Consider the following 15302-nt stretch of genomic DNA (forward strand, 5'->3'; position numbering starts at 1 on the left):
TCTCGTATGACGTAGCGGGCTAGAGCAGCAGCGTGAAAAAACTTAAAGAAGTGGAATCTTAATAAAAGTGATTGTTGCGAAAAGTGTTGTATAGAAATAGAAAGTGAAAAACATATGTTGTACACCTGTAACAGCATTCAATCAGATTTGAGGAAGTTCCGTAAACTGATCGTTAAATGTATTCCGACTAATGAAACATTACGGTCAGGTTTCCCCGAGTGGTAAGACATAATTATAGGAACTCAGAACACGCTTGTTAATGAACTCATCTCTTTATTTACATTTAGTATTTACAAATCTTGCATTATTTATAAAACAAGCAAACGGATTATCACTTGGAATTTATTTAAGATAGAACTATTTAAAAAAATTTAATTAATAAAAGCAATATTATGTTCAAAATGTAAAACTATACAATTTTATAAAAGTATCCAAACAAAACATAATCTTATAATGCAATATACCATTTTATCATATTTATTTATATTATATCGAATCTCTTTTTAATACTGAATATCAATCTTTATATCGTTTTAGCTCTGTAATATAAATTTTCTCTGTATACATGTTTGTTTTATCTAGACTTCAACACAATTTCAAAATATTTTACATAATCTTCCTCTGTCTGTGTAATATCACTTAAATATTCATTGATAAATAGATAGATAGACAGACATATATACTGTAACCTTCACCATATTGTTGTTTATCATTGCAATAAAAGTGGGTTGCCCCCACAAAAGAGAAAAAAAATATATATTGCTGAAATTAAGCCTCAATAAATAATATTGTTGAGAAGAGGAACACATTTATACAGTATATAATTATATCCCATTTTCATGCATAAAGCAATAGTATCTGCCTCTGAAGCACCACCATCAAGATATTATTTTTTTTAAATATATCCCATGTATAAGCAATATAATGTTATCTATCTGCCTCTGACGTCTCCAAGCACCATGAACAAGCATTTTGGAACATCTTCATCCACGGTGACGCTTGTAATGTCTCCCGCCAATCTTGCGGCATCCATGGCCATTGCCACGTCAAAGTTGTACGCTCTGGATGAGGCATGATCGCCAGATGACGGCCATCTGCGGAGCAAATTGCCGCTACGCCATTGGGTGAGCCATTGGGGTTCAACGGGTATTCAGTTGTCACTTCTCCTTTGTCATCGACAAAGCGCACTGGTGCAAGATTTTCAGACAGAACTGTGTCTTTTGTTTCTTTGTTAGAAAACTTCATGTGCCCTAGAGAGAAACAATTTGAGTTGAGTAAATTTAATAACATTTTTAGTTAAATTAAAATATAAGTTTGTACTAAGCATCCATCATTATCAAGAGGTATCAATATCTAACCTTCTCCATGCTGTGTCCAGACACCAAGCACAGAGCCTTCCATTCCTTTCAGCATTAAAGCAGGGCTTTCATTAATCTTTACAGCAACAAAACGAGACTCAAAACGCTCGGAAAGATTATGAGCAAGATGGACTCCTTGCTGAGCTGATGCTGCGTCTAAAAGACAATAACAAATAATTCATAATAAACAGTCTGTCAACAAATGGATATCAAAAAGTAGTTAATATTTTCTTTTTACTTGTCAAAGAGGCATTACCTGCTTTACACCGGTGTCCTACTACCACTAAACTACTTACTAAATATACCTCATGATACCTTACCTGTAGTAAGCTCCTTGGTGACATCTGGAGCAACCCAGCCTAGCAGGCCCATTAGTTGGCAGCCATTGCATACACCCAGTGAGAAAGTGTCTTTCCTTGCTCTAAATGCATCAAACTGAGCACGCACAGCTGGGTTGAACAAAATAGTTGCTGCCCAACCTAAAATGATTAATAAACATTATTTAAATAAACTAGAATAAATATTTATTTAGGTTACTATCTGTCTAATACTAGTATAATACTTGGTTACTGCTCCAGCATGTATTTTTGCTATGCTACAAAAAGTGCAATCAGAAAAATATACCTTTTGCAGAACCACAAACGTCTGCAAAACTGAAGCCACCAACAAAAACTACTCCACGGAATTGATCGAGGGTGACTTTCCCGCAAGCTAAATCTTGCATATTGACGTCCCATGTTTCAAAGCCAGCCATGTGTAGTGTTGAACTCATCTCTCGATCTCCATTACTGCCTTCCTCACGGATCACAGCAACCTTTGGTTTCATTCCATCTATGGAAGGCCAATTATGATTATGTATATGGTAACTAATGAGCCAAATTTAACTCGTATTACTTTAACAAATTAAAATTCAGAACAAGATAATCAATATTCCAAAATTGGTTCTAACCTTTAGAGCATCCCTTTTTAACAGAATTCAAATTTGTTGCAACGGGGTCAAAGGTTAATTTAAATGGTGGTGCTGTTCTATTTGCTAAATTGCGTTGCTCCACTTCAACACACTCTGGATTTGCTTGTAGTTTTTCCAGTTGAAAACTAGTCTCTTCCCACACGTCTCTAAGAACAGTCATCTTTTCATTCAAGACTTCTTTCTCATTTACCGAGATGACAACCTATAATTTACATGTAAAATATTCAGATTCATTCTAAAAACCATCATAAATGATAAATGATCGTAAATAAATGTTCAAATATTGCTTCCATTTAAAAAAAAAAAAACTTACCATTGACCCTTGACCTGATCCACTAGAGTGACCAATTAGAGAACAAGGGACATTATTGTCACTGAACTGTCTACAAATGTCCTCACTAGCATTAGCTGTTACTTCTAACACCAGCCCTACTTCTTCAGCAAACAGAATATCAATTGCAGTTACTGAAAATAAATATATAAAGTCTTACAATGTATTATTGCTTACCACAGGTTCTGGAACCATATGAAAGATTAAAATGACACTTTACAGATCCATTCGAGGCATTTATAGAGATAGCATAATGCTTACCATCAGGTTCGGAAAGTTTGACGTCAATACCACAATTCCCAGAAAACGCCATTTCTAATAATGTTGTTACAATACCGCCATCACTAATATCATGACCAGCTGATATTTTTCTATCTACAAAAGGATACAAAAGACAAAGTTGAATTCATATCTCTAAAGCTCTGTCTACACTATCAAACTTTATGTGATGTGATATGCCCATATATGGACATGATATCATATCACTACCATTTTTGGGCATTTCACTACCCTATTTAGGCGCATCACATTTTTTTGTCAAACTAGTTTCATAGTGTAGACAGCGCTTTATATTATAACTACAAGTAAATGAATTTATTGTAAACGTCTAATTAATAAGTCTATGAAAATGACTACCTTTGATAAGATTTTGCGTTGTGTTGAAAGCCCTTACAAACGTTTCCGGTTCATCGAGATCAGGCGAGGATTGTCCGAGTTGATTATAGCACTGAGCGAGGGCACTACCACCTAACCGGTTATGCCTTTTACCAAATGAAACCCAGAGCAAAGTCCCTGAAATAGAATATGTAAAGTCTTGTTTATAAATATATTATATTTTTTGTTTGTTTAGGTAGTTAATTTAATTGTACCTAACAAAATGTGCAATGTTATATTCACTTTACCTTTACTGTCTGGACATTTAAGGTCAGGGGTCACAGTTGCAGTAATATCTGGGCATGCCACATACACAGACACAACCAATGCACCTAAAAAATTGTAATTGATATTTCATTATTAGTAAGTAAATGGAGTAAAGAAGTGTATTAGTGTATTCAAGCTTAACTTATTAAAATAATTCACAAGATTGTACATCAGACACTATACTAGTTATTAACAAGCATGAAATGTCTAACCTGGAGCTTTGATCGTTTCAGAGCCTATCCTGGCAGCCATACTCAAAGAGTCCTTCCCACCATCCACAGCAACACCCAACTTGCCCATCACCTCGCACGCATCATACAATGCAGCACCCTCACCAGGAAGCTTCGCTGGCCACATCCAGTTACCGCTACATTTGACATCTTTAAGATCGGAGACCCTAGCAAACACAAGATTGGTAAGGGCTTCTCCTACAGACATCCTGGCACCACAGCCAGGATCGACTAACCCTTTAATAGGCTGCTCTCCAATGGCTGTAGCTGAGCCTACAGTTTCAAAGTGGGAGAGTGCGATAACAGCAACATCAGCGAGTGGTGTGTGCAGGGGGCCTACACATTGCTGCTGGGCTATCAGGCCCGTGACAGCACGATCAACCTAACAGAAACAATATATCCTGGTTATACACTTTCCATATTCCTTCACACAAATAAATTATGCAATATTAAAGATAAACAGATCTTTACCTTATTAGTCAAAAATCTTTTACTGGCTACTGAAGGTAGACGCAGAACACGGTCGAGTGCACATCGGACAGTCAACCCATCAGGTAGTGTTAACTGCTTAAGTTTTGGTTTACATCGATCATACTTGAAAACCTGAGAGAAAAAAAAATATAATTCTATATAATTTTACAGACAGAAAGAGACACTATTATTATAACACATAATTATTTTCAATGGTTATTTATGATGAAATCTGTGAGATTGAGAAAAAGTGACCTCAGCTGAGATTTGAACCTGGAATCTTCTGCTTGATATGCAGACATCCTACCATTACACCACTGATGCATTCATGGTATGGTTCAAACTTATTACCGACACTACTCTACTATCAAGTCTCCATCATACCTTTTGCGGCATCTTCCCAAGAACCCATTCAAGTTGGAGATCAACTGGATAAGTAAGTGCTGTTCTTTTTATGCTTGGAGGTTCTGCATCACCCTTACCAGCTTCCACTTTCTTTTCCACCTCAAGACGAATCTGAAACAAAACAAAATATTTTTGTATTGCAAAACTCTTATGCACTCTATCTGTGCATGAAAAGGCATTCTTCAAAATTAGTAACACTGTAGTATTTAAATGTGTTTTTTCATACTTATCCCACAGTAAGCACAAACTTGCCAATTACAGGATGGATAAAATATTTTATAGTTTATCGTGCTTATAAACTAAGTTTTATTTCAGGCTTAGGGAGTGAAGTTGAAAGAGTCGTGAGTTACAAACCTTGACCTTGGAATTGGAAGGCAAGCATGTTAAACCACCAAGCAACAGCTCCACTAAAAAAATTTAGAATAAAGTAGGTAAAAAAAATCATCCAAATATTACCTTCCCATCACCTGTAATGTCACCAACAAAAACAGCTGGACATTTCTCTCTGTCACAAATATCTTGAAGTTTTTCTTGATCCTCAGATCGTATTAGTATGGCATTGGACTCCTGGTATTCTGCACCCCATAGTTCTAAGGTGTTGATGGTTGGATCACCTAGTTGGAATTCCTTAGCTTTTATTAGAGCACCTGCAGGTTCACATATCTCCTTTAAAACATTACCTGTACACAAAAAAATGATTTAATTGGTCAGATGTTAGCCATAGTTTGACATAAAAATAAGTACATTTGTCTGACAAAGTGTCCCCTTAATAGGGATGTCCCAAATGAGGGGTGCTACTGTACTTAGTAAAATAATAAAAATAAGCACATTGCATGCAAACTCACCATTGCCTCCAGCTCCTTGATCATGTATACTACATATAGGGTTTGTATCAACCATCTCAATGCACGCCCTTATAACTCGGTTTAGTTTCTGTTCCATCTCCGCATCACCGCGCTGCACGGCTTCGAAGTCCAGTTTTTCTGTATTGTCACCTTGAACTTGAATGGAAGATGCAGCGCCCCCACCGACTCCGATGCGATAGATTGGTCCACCAAGTTTTACAATTTTCATTCCTGCATGGTAAACAATTATTCATCAGTCAATAATTAGTTTTCAATGGAGAAATAAAAACAAAATATTTTATCAGGTTACTATAATCTTATTTTATATGACAGACATATAATATCTATGTGGAGACAACAATAATAAGAAGTACAGTATTTTTTATGGTGTTGTATTTAGTTTGTTTAACAAACCTTTTTCTGCTTCGTCTTTAGTCGCATGCATACTCTCAAGCATCCCAATACCCCCGCTGAACATAATGGGCTTGACCCACTCTCTTCTGTCGCTCTCAGAAAGCATCATGCCAAATGAACGAGAGAAACCGGTTAGAACGGGTTCACCAAACTTGTTGCCGTAGTCAGATGCACCGTTGCTGGCCTCTACAGCAACCGACAGAGCAGGCGCCATGTTGCTAGGATAAACCATATTTTTGTCCTCCCATGGAAGGTCATACCCTGTTTAAACAAATGTTCAATCAATGATAATAAATAATTAATTACACTGAATATATAACATTTATAAAAAGCAAAATTATGTAATTAAGCAAGCAATTATGCCTGTTCACTGCATGCGTTACTTAATATCTTTCATCCCATACTCTATTTATACATATAAGTGCCAGTAAATGAATATCTTTTAATTGTTGTTACTTTGCAAATCTTTGATAAGGTTTATCCTTTATATTTGTTATGTTTTATTTTCTGTTATATTTGTATTTATTTTGATTTTTGAGCGAGTAAAGTCTGACATCAATTTTCATAAGGACTACAAAATCTAATTTTTAGATTTATATAATTTACCTGGAATGTTCAAATTTCCAAAACAGTAGCCTGCAGTGCCAGCCACTACATGTGCCCCCTTCCCTGCAGCCTGAACATCACGTATCCTACCCCCAGTACCAGTTGTAGCCCCTGGGAAAGGTGCAACCCCAGTTGGAAAGTTATGGGTCTCTGCTGTGAAGATGATATGCCTGAGTGGTTCAGATTCCTCCATCACACTTGCTGACCCGGGATTGGCTGGTTTGAGAACTTTGACCTTATGGCCTTTGATTGCACTGAAAATCAAGTAAAGTCATCAAAGTGAGAAAAAACAGACAACATTTAAAGCTCCTACTGTCCCCAAATATGGTAGTGATATGACATCATCATATCCATATATGGGCACATCACATTTTTTTACATAAAAGTTGATAGTGTAGACAGAGCTTTAGGCAATACTTTGTGGTTCAACAAAATGTGAATAAATATCATTTACGATGGAAATTATGCCTGTAGTATTTTATGGGCTATTTCATGACACCTTCTAGAACTAATAATTTCAGGTATAATGCCTAATTCTGTCCAGCACAACAAGATTTATACAAGAGTCATAGACACCATTCCAGTGAACTATATCGTGATTCGATTCGGAAAATATGGATATAAATATAAAAGCCACGTAAAATGTTAAGATACCTGCTGTTATCCGAGAATTTAATGACGTTGTTATCATTGCTGGTAGCTTGCGTTGACATCACCATCTTGAATAAAGAATGATCTTTTTCTTCTCCATCGATTACCATCTTACCCTTAAAAAACCAATGACGACTATGCTCACTAGAAAGAAGACAGAAAGCAAGAAAAAACCATTTGTAGGAATATTTTCAGGAATTTCTAAATACAGTAATGAAAGCTGAGAAATGTTGCATAGATGAAAAGAATTTAAGTAAAGAATGGTCTATGTCTTAGGATTATCCATGGTTACAAATACTATTTTACTTTATTTTAGGCTAGAAGGCAAATAGACAATGCCACAATTGTTTTTCACCTGTTTTTTTTTTCAGGTATATATTGAGGCAGATGGTATCTTTGTTCTTTTTGACTGTTTTACTTCATTTACTTTATTTTTACCTCATTTTGATTTAGCTATTTAGCATATTCTATTTATATCTCTATCCAATCACTGATAAACTCACAGCATTGCAATACTGTATTTTCAATAATTTAGGTTTGTATTAAAATTAAATAAAGATATTACTTTTAAAAGACAGTAAAGAATGTAAATAAATATTCATGACCATCATTCACAGATGGTAAAACTTCATGCGACTAAAACTAAAGTGCTTTGTACCTGTTAGACTGAGCCAAGTCAAAGAGTTCAACACTTGTTGGATTCCGTTTAACCTTTTCAATAAACATGTTGGTGTAAAAGTCTATGTCCCACGTATCAAAGGCAAGTCCTGCAGTAAAGAATAATACAAAATGTTTATAATGCAATATTAATAATAGAAATCTTCATAAACCATTTATTGGTCATGATAAGCTTTGGTTTATAAATTCAATAACAATGAATTCTTAAATGAACAATGTATCCACAGACCGATTAAATAATTACTGTACAGTAATATTAACTGGTTACTAGAACACACTTAAAAGAATATGAAATCATGTTGGATGTTAAGCTAAATGTAATGTTAAAGACCTATTCCCTACAATTTTTGCCTTGTCTTTTCTGTTTTATGGTAAATTATGATAAAAAGAATGAAACAATACACATGCACAATGCATGTTATGATTTATAGAAAGTCTCTAAATGATTAGAATCAACTAATTTTTTAAATTTTTAACAGTTTTAAAGACGAAAAAGTTATCGCATACATATTTATTTTTACATTAAATGTAGTTTGTGACCTATAATTAGATCTAAAAACGTAGGAAATGGGACTTTAATCATAATATAATGATATACAGTATCAACACAAAGTTACCTATATTAATTTTAAAGTTAAGTTAATAATAGAAAAAACTGAAATAGAATTAAAAAACACAGGAGTTTAACACAGTTCAAAGTTCATCTATACTTGGGGAACATGATTGAGAGTACTACAATCACCTAATTCTTTGTTTGCCTTTTCCAGAGCAACTTTCCCTTCACCTATAACATCAATTTCAAAGACTTCTTCTGGTTTAGCTTTAATTTCAAAGCTGCTGATTGGTTCGTGGTAGCGACATTCCGTCATACGATCGTGAAGTACGGCTACCAGTAGATTCTCTTCCTCGGGGCTGATAGACGCAGCAATGCCATGATCGTCGGCTACGTTTATAAGATAGCAAATAGAACGCTCAATACGAGTCACATGGTTGATTCCAGCTGATTGGCAGATTGAGACGGCATTTGTTGACCAGGCCGTAGAGAATTTCAACCTGTGTGTATAAAAATTAAACTTATTATATCATATACAGTAGATAGTGTAATGTAATGTCCATGATATTAAATATACAGTCAACATATTCTGCCATGCATGTTTATGCCCACCTTTCTTAATTTATGCCTATTACCTTGTTGAACAACAAAAATTATGACTTTTACTTTTTCAGATATTACCTACCGAATAACAAAACATACAGTATTATTTATTAATACTTATTCTCAACTGAAACCGACACTAATACTGTACGACTAGAAAAGAAGGGTATTTTGTTAATTAAAAAACATTTTCTGACCTAGGCCCAATTTCAATCAGAAGTCCATCAGGTTCTTGATCATCTTCAACTATGATTGACTTGGTCAGCAGGCTAAATTCTTCAAAAGGGGTACCTAAGATCCATTGTATTTTCTTCTGTTCTTCACCACTGAGGCAATCTATGAAAATAATACACAGTTTAATTGACATTTTCAAAATAATATTAGTTTGGCAAAACAATTTATTAAAATTTAAATTAGAAAGGAAGAGTACCTACCTCCGTTTACTTCCACATTAAAACAAATTTCCGTTTTTAAATCTTGCAATTTAGAATTTTCCAACTGCTTTGCTAATTTCTTCCACAAAACATTTGAAGCCCCTGGGAGTAATGCCGGACTTTTATAAAACCGAGTAATGATAGTCATATTCTTTAAAAAAATAAATTATTAAATATTAGATCTATATTATTTTATATATTATTATTTATTATTATTGATGTTTACACTAAAAAAGTATAACTATAAAGTATATGACTTATAATAATAATAATAAGCTTTATTTAATCACGGATACTTAACTTCAACTGAAAGTTGTTTTTCAGTAAGACCGTGTTTAAAGGAAAACACCAACAAAAATAAATGTAAAAAGACCTTAATTACTATCAAAAGAGATAAAAAAAAAAAAACCAATTACAATGAAATAAAATGAAACAAGGGTACACTTACTAACTATAAAATTAAATAATACACTACAGTACATTTAAATAAAGCTACATGAAATTAGCAGTTAACAGTTTCTTAAAAAGAGAGACACTGTTCACATTTTTAATATCTTCATTTAGCTCATTCCTAACCTTGGCACCTCTATATGATAAGCTACGTTTTTGGTTTTGGTACTATTAAATTTGGCTTAGTTCTAATATTATAGTAATTGTTTTTGATATTGAATTTATTTTTATTAAATATGGAGGTGCAAGGTTGTTCATAATCTTAAACATAACAAAAGCTTCATTTACATATAATATTTCATCTAAGTTCATCCAATTTAGACTTTGTAGAGCTTGAGTACTAGAGTGATCTGTAATTCGCGTAGCTTCAGAGTCGATGTGGCAAGGTTAGATGGTGGTTGTTGTACGGTATCACCAAGCACATCAAACGTGTTACTTGAGATTGTGCTAATGCCATTTTGTTTACAGTATAGATTAGGTTTAGATACAAACTTTTTGGGTATTGCTAAACTGCGCAAACACTGCGCAAACAACAACAAAAGCTGCGCAAACCTCCTTCAAAACAATTATTATTGATTAGAACACAACTAGAACTATATAGGGAGACAATTTATGGGAAAAAGAATTTAAAATTCCTTTAAGTTTGCCTTTTTTTGGGTGAAAAACTTCAATTTTTGGGAAAATTACTGATTTAACAGCGCAAAGAACAAAAAAAGCTGCGCAAACCTCTTTCAAAACAATTAATATTGATAGAACACAACTAGAACTATATAGTGAGACAATTTATGGGGAAAAAAATTGAAATTCCTTTAAGTTTGCCTTTTTTTGGGTGAAAAACTTCAATTTTTGGGAAAATTACTGATTTCACAGCGCAAACAACAAAAAAAGCTGCGCAAACCTCCTTTAAATCAATTAATATTGATTAGATAACAACTAGAACTATATAGGGAGACAATTTATAGGAAAACAAATTTGAATTTCCTTTGAGTTTGCCTTTTTTTGGGTGAAAAACTTCAATTTTTGGGAAAATTACCGATTTCACAGCGCAAACCCCCAAAAAAGCTGCGCAAACCTCCTTCAAAACAATTAATATTTATAGAACACAACTAGAACTATATAAGGAGACAATTTATGGGGAAAAAATTTGAAATTCCTTTAAGTTTGCCTTTTTTTGGGTGAAAAACTTCAATTTTTGGGAAAATTACTGATTTCACAGCACAATTTGCCTTTTTTTGGGTTAAAAACTATTAATGTTAAGTAAACTTAAAGGAATTTCAAATTTGTCTTCCCATAAATTGTCTCCCTATATAGTTTAGTTGTTATCTATCAATATTAATTGATTTAAAGGAGGTTTGCGTAGCTTTTTTTGTTGTTTGCGCTGTGAAATCAATAATTTTCCCAAAAATTGAAGTTTTTCACCCAAAAAAAAGAAAACTTAAAGGAGTTTCAAATTTGTTTTCCCATAAATTGTCTCCTTATATAGTTCTAGTTGTTATCTAATCAATATTAATTGATTTAAAGGAGGTTTGCGCAGCTTTTTTTTTTGGTTTGCGCTGTGAAATCAGTAATTTTCCCAAAAATTGAAGTTTTTTACCCAAAAAAAGGCAAACTTAAAGGAATTTTAAATTTTTTCCCCATAAATTGTCTCCCTATATAGGTCTAGTTGTGTTTTAATCAATATTAATTGATTTAAAGGAGGTTTGCGCAGCTTTTTTTGGAGGTTTGCGCTGTGAAATCAGTAATTTTCCCAAAAATTGAAGTTTTTACCCAAAAAAAGGCAAACTTAAAGGAATTTTAAATTTTTTCCCCATAAATTGTCTCCCTATATAGGTCTAGTTGTGTTTTAATCAATATTAATTGATTTAAAGGAGGTTTGCGCAGCTTTTTTTGGAGGTTTGCGCTGTGAAATCAGTAATTTTCCCAAAAATTGAAGTTTTTCACCCAAAAAAAAGAAAACTTAAAGGAATTTCAAATTTGTTTTCCCATAAATTGTCTCCTTATATAGTTCTAGTTGTTATCTAATCAATATTAATTGATTTAAAGGAGGTTTGCGCAGCTTTTTTTTTAGGTTTGCGCTGTGAAATCAGTAATTTTCCCAAAAATTGAAGTTTTTTACCCAAAAAAAGGCAAACTTAAAGGAATTTTAAATTTTTTCCCCATAAATTGTCTCCCTATATAGGTCTAGTTGTGTTTTAATTAATATTAATTGATTTAAAGGAGGTTTGCGCAGCTTTTTTTGGAGGTTTGCTCTGTGAAATCAGTAATTTTCCCAAAAATTGAAGTTTTTCACCCAAAAAAAGTCAAACTTAAAGGAATTTTATATTTTTTCCTCATAAATTGTCTCCCTATATAGGTCTAGTTGTGTTTTAATCAATATTAATTTTTTTTTTTTTTGCGCAGTGTTTGCGCAGTTTAGCAATACCCAACTTTTTAGGTAGTTCAAATTCAGGTTCACTTGCAATATTCTGTAAACTAAGAATTTGTTGCTCAAGAGACCAGTTTCTTTCACTCATTTCTTTAAAAGCTTTACTAAGGTGAACAAAATTTGAATGGATTTCTTGAATTAGTGTAGCTGTTGTTTTAATTCAGAAACTTTCTCATCAGTTTGCTTTATTTTCAGCTTTAGTGATGGGATATGGTCCCATTATTTAGGTGTTTGAGTTGAACAATCAATTGCTTTCACAAACTCAGAGGATTTACAATTCTGACTGTATTCGTTGAGTGTTATTTCTTCAATTAACGGCGCTGTTCCAATATTTAGCTCGTCTTTTTTTATTTCCTTTCATAATCATAGCTTAATTTTCTGAATAGATATCAGGAGTCGATGTTTCAAATGCAAGCCTATCAAAATGACTTCTAAGTTCATCATATGCAAAGCCATAAAAGCTAGAGTTTGTTATATCTAGAATGCTTGGAGCTTTTATATGACCATAGCTAGGCCACTAGTTTTCCATTGTTAGCTTTATTTGAAATTGGGCGGAAAAAGCTTGTGTACTTACTTGAACAATAGAAAGCTGGTGCATCAATTGTTCTTGCTTGAGCCTAAGATCCTCAACATGAAAAAACACTTAATATCCTGCTTATAATATTGACTTTGACAATAAAAATTACATCTCCATGTTGAGAAAACAACAGTTTAGACAATTTATCAGTCACTAGCTGGTAGAAAGTTGAAAACTAATTTATAGAGAAGATTTTTCAATAGCTTTTTTCAAGAGCTTCTTGGCTTGGCTAAGACTGTCGAAACTGGTTTTAATTAAAGATGTATTGTCCCTTTGACTAATTCCAAAAAAATAAAAAATAAAAGATTTCAAAAAAAGGTGGGTCATTTTGAAGTATCATAATAGTTATTAACTATCACCAAAAATGTTTCGAAAAAAAAAAATTTTTAACTGAAATACAGACGTTTTTTTGTTAAAAAAATAACTTTGACTTCCAGTCAAAGTTTTCAATCAAAACATATCCCATAATGAAACGCGTTTGTTTGGCTACTCTGTATGCATAATCATAAAACTTCCTCATGATCTGTGTGAAAATACCTTCTTAACCGTGACGAGTTGTAAACAATCCTAATTTAGCATATGCATAATGCGTACTCATGGTTTGAAATCTTTGTTTACTTTCGCTCGTGACGATTTTCCAGATGAAATGTAATCAAACTAATTTACCTGTTAATTACGTAAACTTGTTGTTTTTGGCTCAAATTTTCGACTTAAAGTGAATAACTTTAATATTACTTTGATATGGCCACTTTAAATTTAGAATATTTTGACCTTCATTTTTTTGTGTTTCAAGGGACAATACATCTTTAATTAATTTTATCCTAAAAAAGTACAAGATTGCCCATATATTATAGGCTATCTAGGACCAGGTTCTTTCTATAAATATATGCTAGGCTATATTTATATGTAACTCGGCGTTTACGTCAAAAAAACATGAGCCTGGTTTTTATTTAGTAGGCCTAGCCTAGTCGACAACATCATTCCCGCACTTCCATCGTTCATTTTATAAGTAGTCCGTTCTAAATAAAAGGGCCTACCCTAGGCCTAGCTAGCTAGGCTTACCTGCCCATTAGGCCTAGCCTAAATTGTAGTCATCAGAAAGAGCACTAATCAAAAAACAGATACACAACAAGTAATCAATGATATATCAATAATTTAACACACAAACAGAAAATGAAACCAACTTACAGTATGTTTAGAACGGGGCTAAGCTTGCAAACAAATACTGTGTAGGCCTACTACTCTCTCCGCGAGCGTAAACATTATTTAATCCACATGTGTTCGGTCATAGAGAAAAGTTTACTTTCTATTGACTATGGTTCGGTACGGTCTGATGATTTTGAAGAGCGCCACCAATAATTTAGTAAGTGAGTCAAAAGGTTGATACGAAGAATTAATAATGTCATTGAATGATATAATAATTGCATAATAATAAAGTAATACTAATTATAATCGAATGAAGAAATGATACATTTATTCTATAATATCATTCGTAATAAAAAATATTTACACAATTACGATTATTGACTCATTTAAAATCATGAACGACGCGAGTTGCGAACCTTTCAATTGATTTGATTAAAAATGACTATAGGAGGCTCCAAATATCTACGAAATATGTTATCCGAGATACAGAACAAAGAATTTGTAAACCAATTGAATATTTTTAATGACAGTAAATATGAAAATGTGTGTGTTTATTGGAGTGTGCATATCCATTCAACAGTATCGACTGTAAACATCGTGAGGTGGTTTCCACATTCGTATGATCAAACGGTAGCCTACAGGGTATGATCAACTAGCGTTCGTGTTCCCACCTATAATCATCCATTCATAGAAGTACTGATGAAGATATCAATCTGTGGCAACAATAGAATGGACCCGAGACCTGGCTATCTTCGACTTTAAAATAATAGAAAGTTTTGAAAAATTTGTTTCTAGAAATGTACGTTGTATGATGTATAGGCCTATGTTTATTAAAAAATTGTTGTAGTTTTCTAAATTACATTGTACAAGTTGCGAAGAGAAAACTGTTATTTGATCGTAAGTTAACGTGTACATAAAGCAAAACTATCCATCCATAGGGTCATTTATCTTTTGCTAATTAATCTCCTCTTGCTTGATTGCACTCAAGCAACAATACTACAATTGTAATAGCACAATGGAAGATTAAAAGATAAACTAAATCACACAGTACAGTCTAAATACTAAAACAACTAAAACAATTCAATACAAAACTTAATTTAAAGTATTAGATCAGGCATCAAGTCTGCCCAAAATAATGATAAAAGTATGCACATCACTCACCTAAAATAGAGAGCCAATATCCTCATTGAGTGCATGGAGGTATACCACCATGTTGAGTGTAATAAAAATAACT

General features: G+C 33.3%; 1 protein-coding gene across 1 annotated transcript; it reads right to left on the reverse strand.

Moving 5' to 3' along the window:
- Window positions 1-275: 275 nt before the first annotated feature.
- LOC140055686 (phosphoribosylformylglycinamidine synthase-like) lies at window positions 276-9651 on the reverse strand. The gene is made up of 21 exons (XM_072101052.1): window positions 9471-9651; window positions 9234-9372; window positions 8623-8933; window positions 7861-7969; window positions 7206-7346; window positions 6552-6805; window positions 5946-6206; window positions 5532-5762; window positions 5143-5366; window positions 4666-4797; window positions 4282-4413; window positions 3793-4192; window positions 3562-3645; window positions 3296-3451; window positions 2921-3034; window positions 2642-2793; window positions 2308-2530; window positions 1983-2189; window positions 1679-1837; window positions 1359-1514; window positions 276-1250 (listed from the first exon to the last, which is right to left on the reverse strand). The coding sequence occupies exons 1-21, from the start codon at window positions 9616-9618 to the stop codon at window positions 928-930; spliced, it is 4056 nt and encodes a 1351-aa protein (XP_071957153.1). The 5' UTR covers window positions 9619-9651; the 3' UTR covers window positions 276-927.
- Between the last annotated feature and the right edge of the window lie 5651 nt (window positions 9652-15302).

This window comes from Antedon mediterranea, chromosome 7 (assembly GCF_964355755.1).
Source record: "Antedon mediterranea chromosome 7, ecAntMedi1.1, whole genome shotgun sequence".
NCBI lineage: Eukaryota > Metazoa > Echinodermata > Crinoidea > Comatulida > Antedonidae > Antedon > Antedon mediterranea.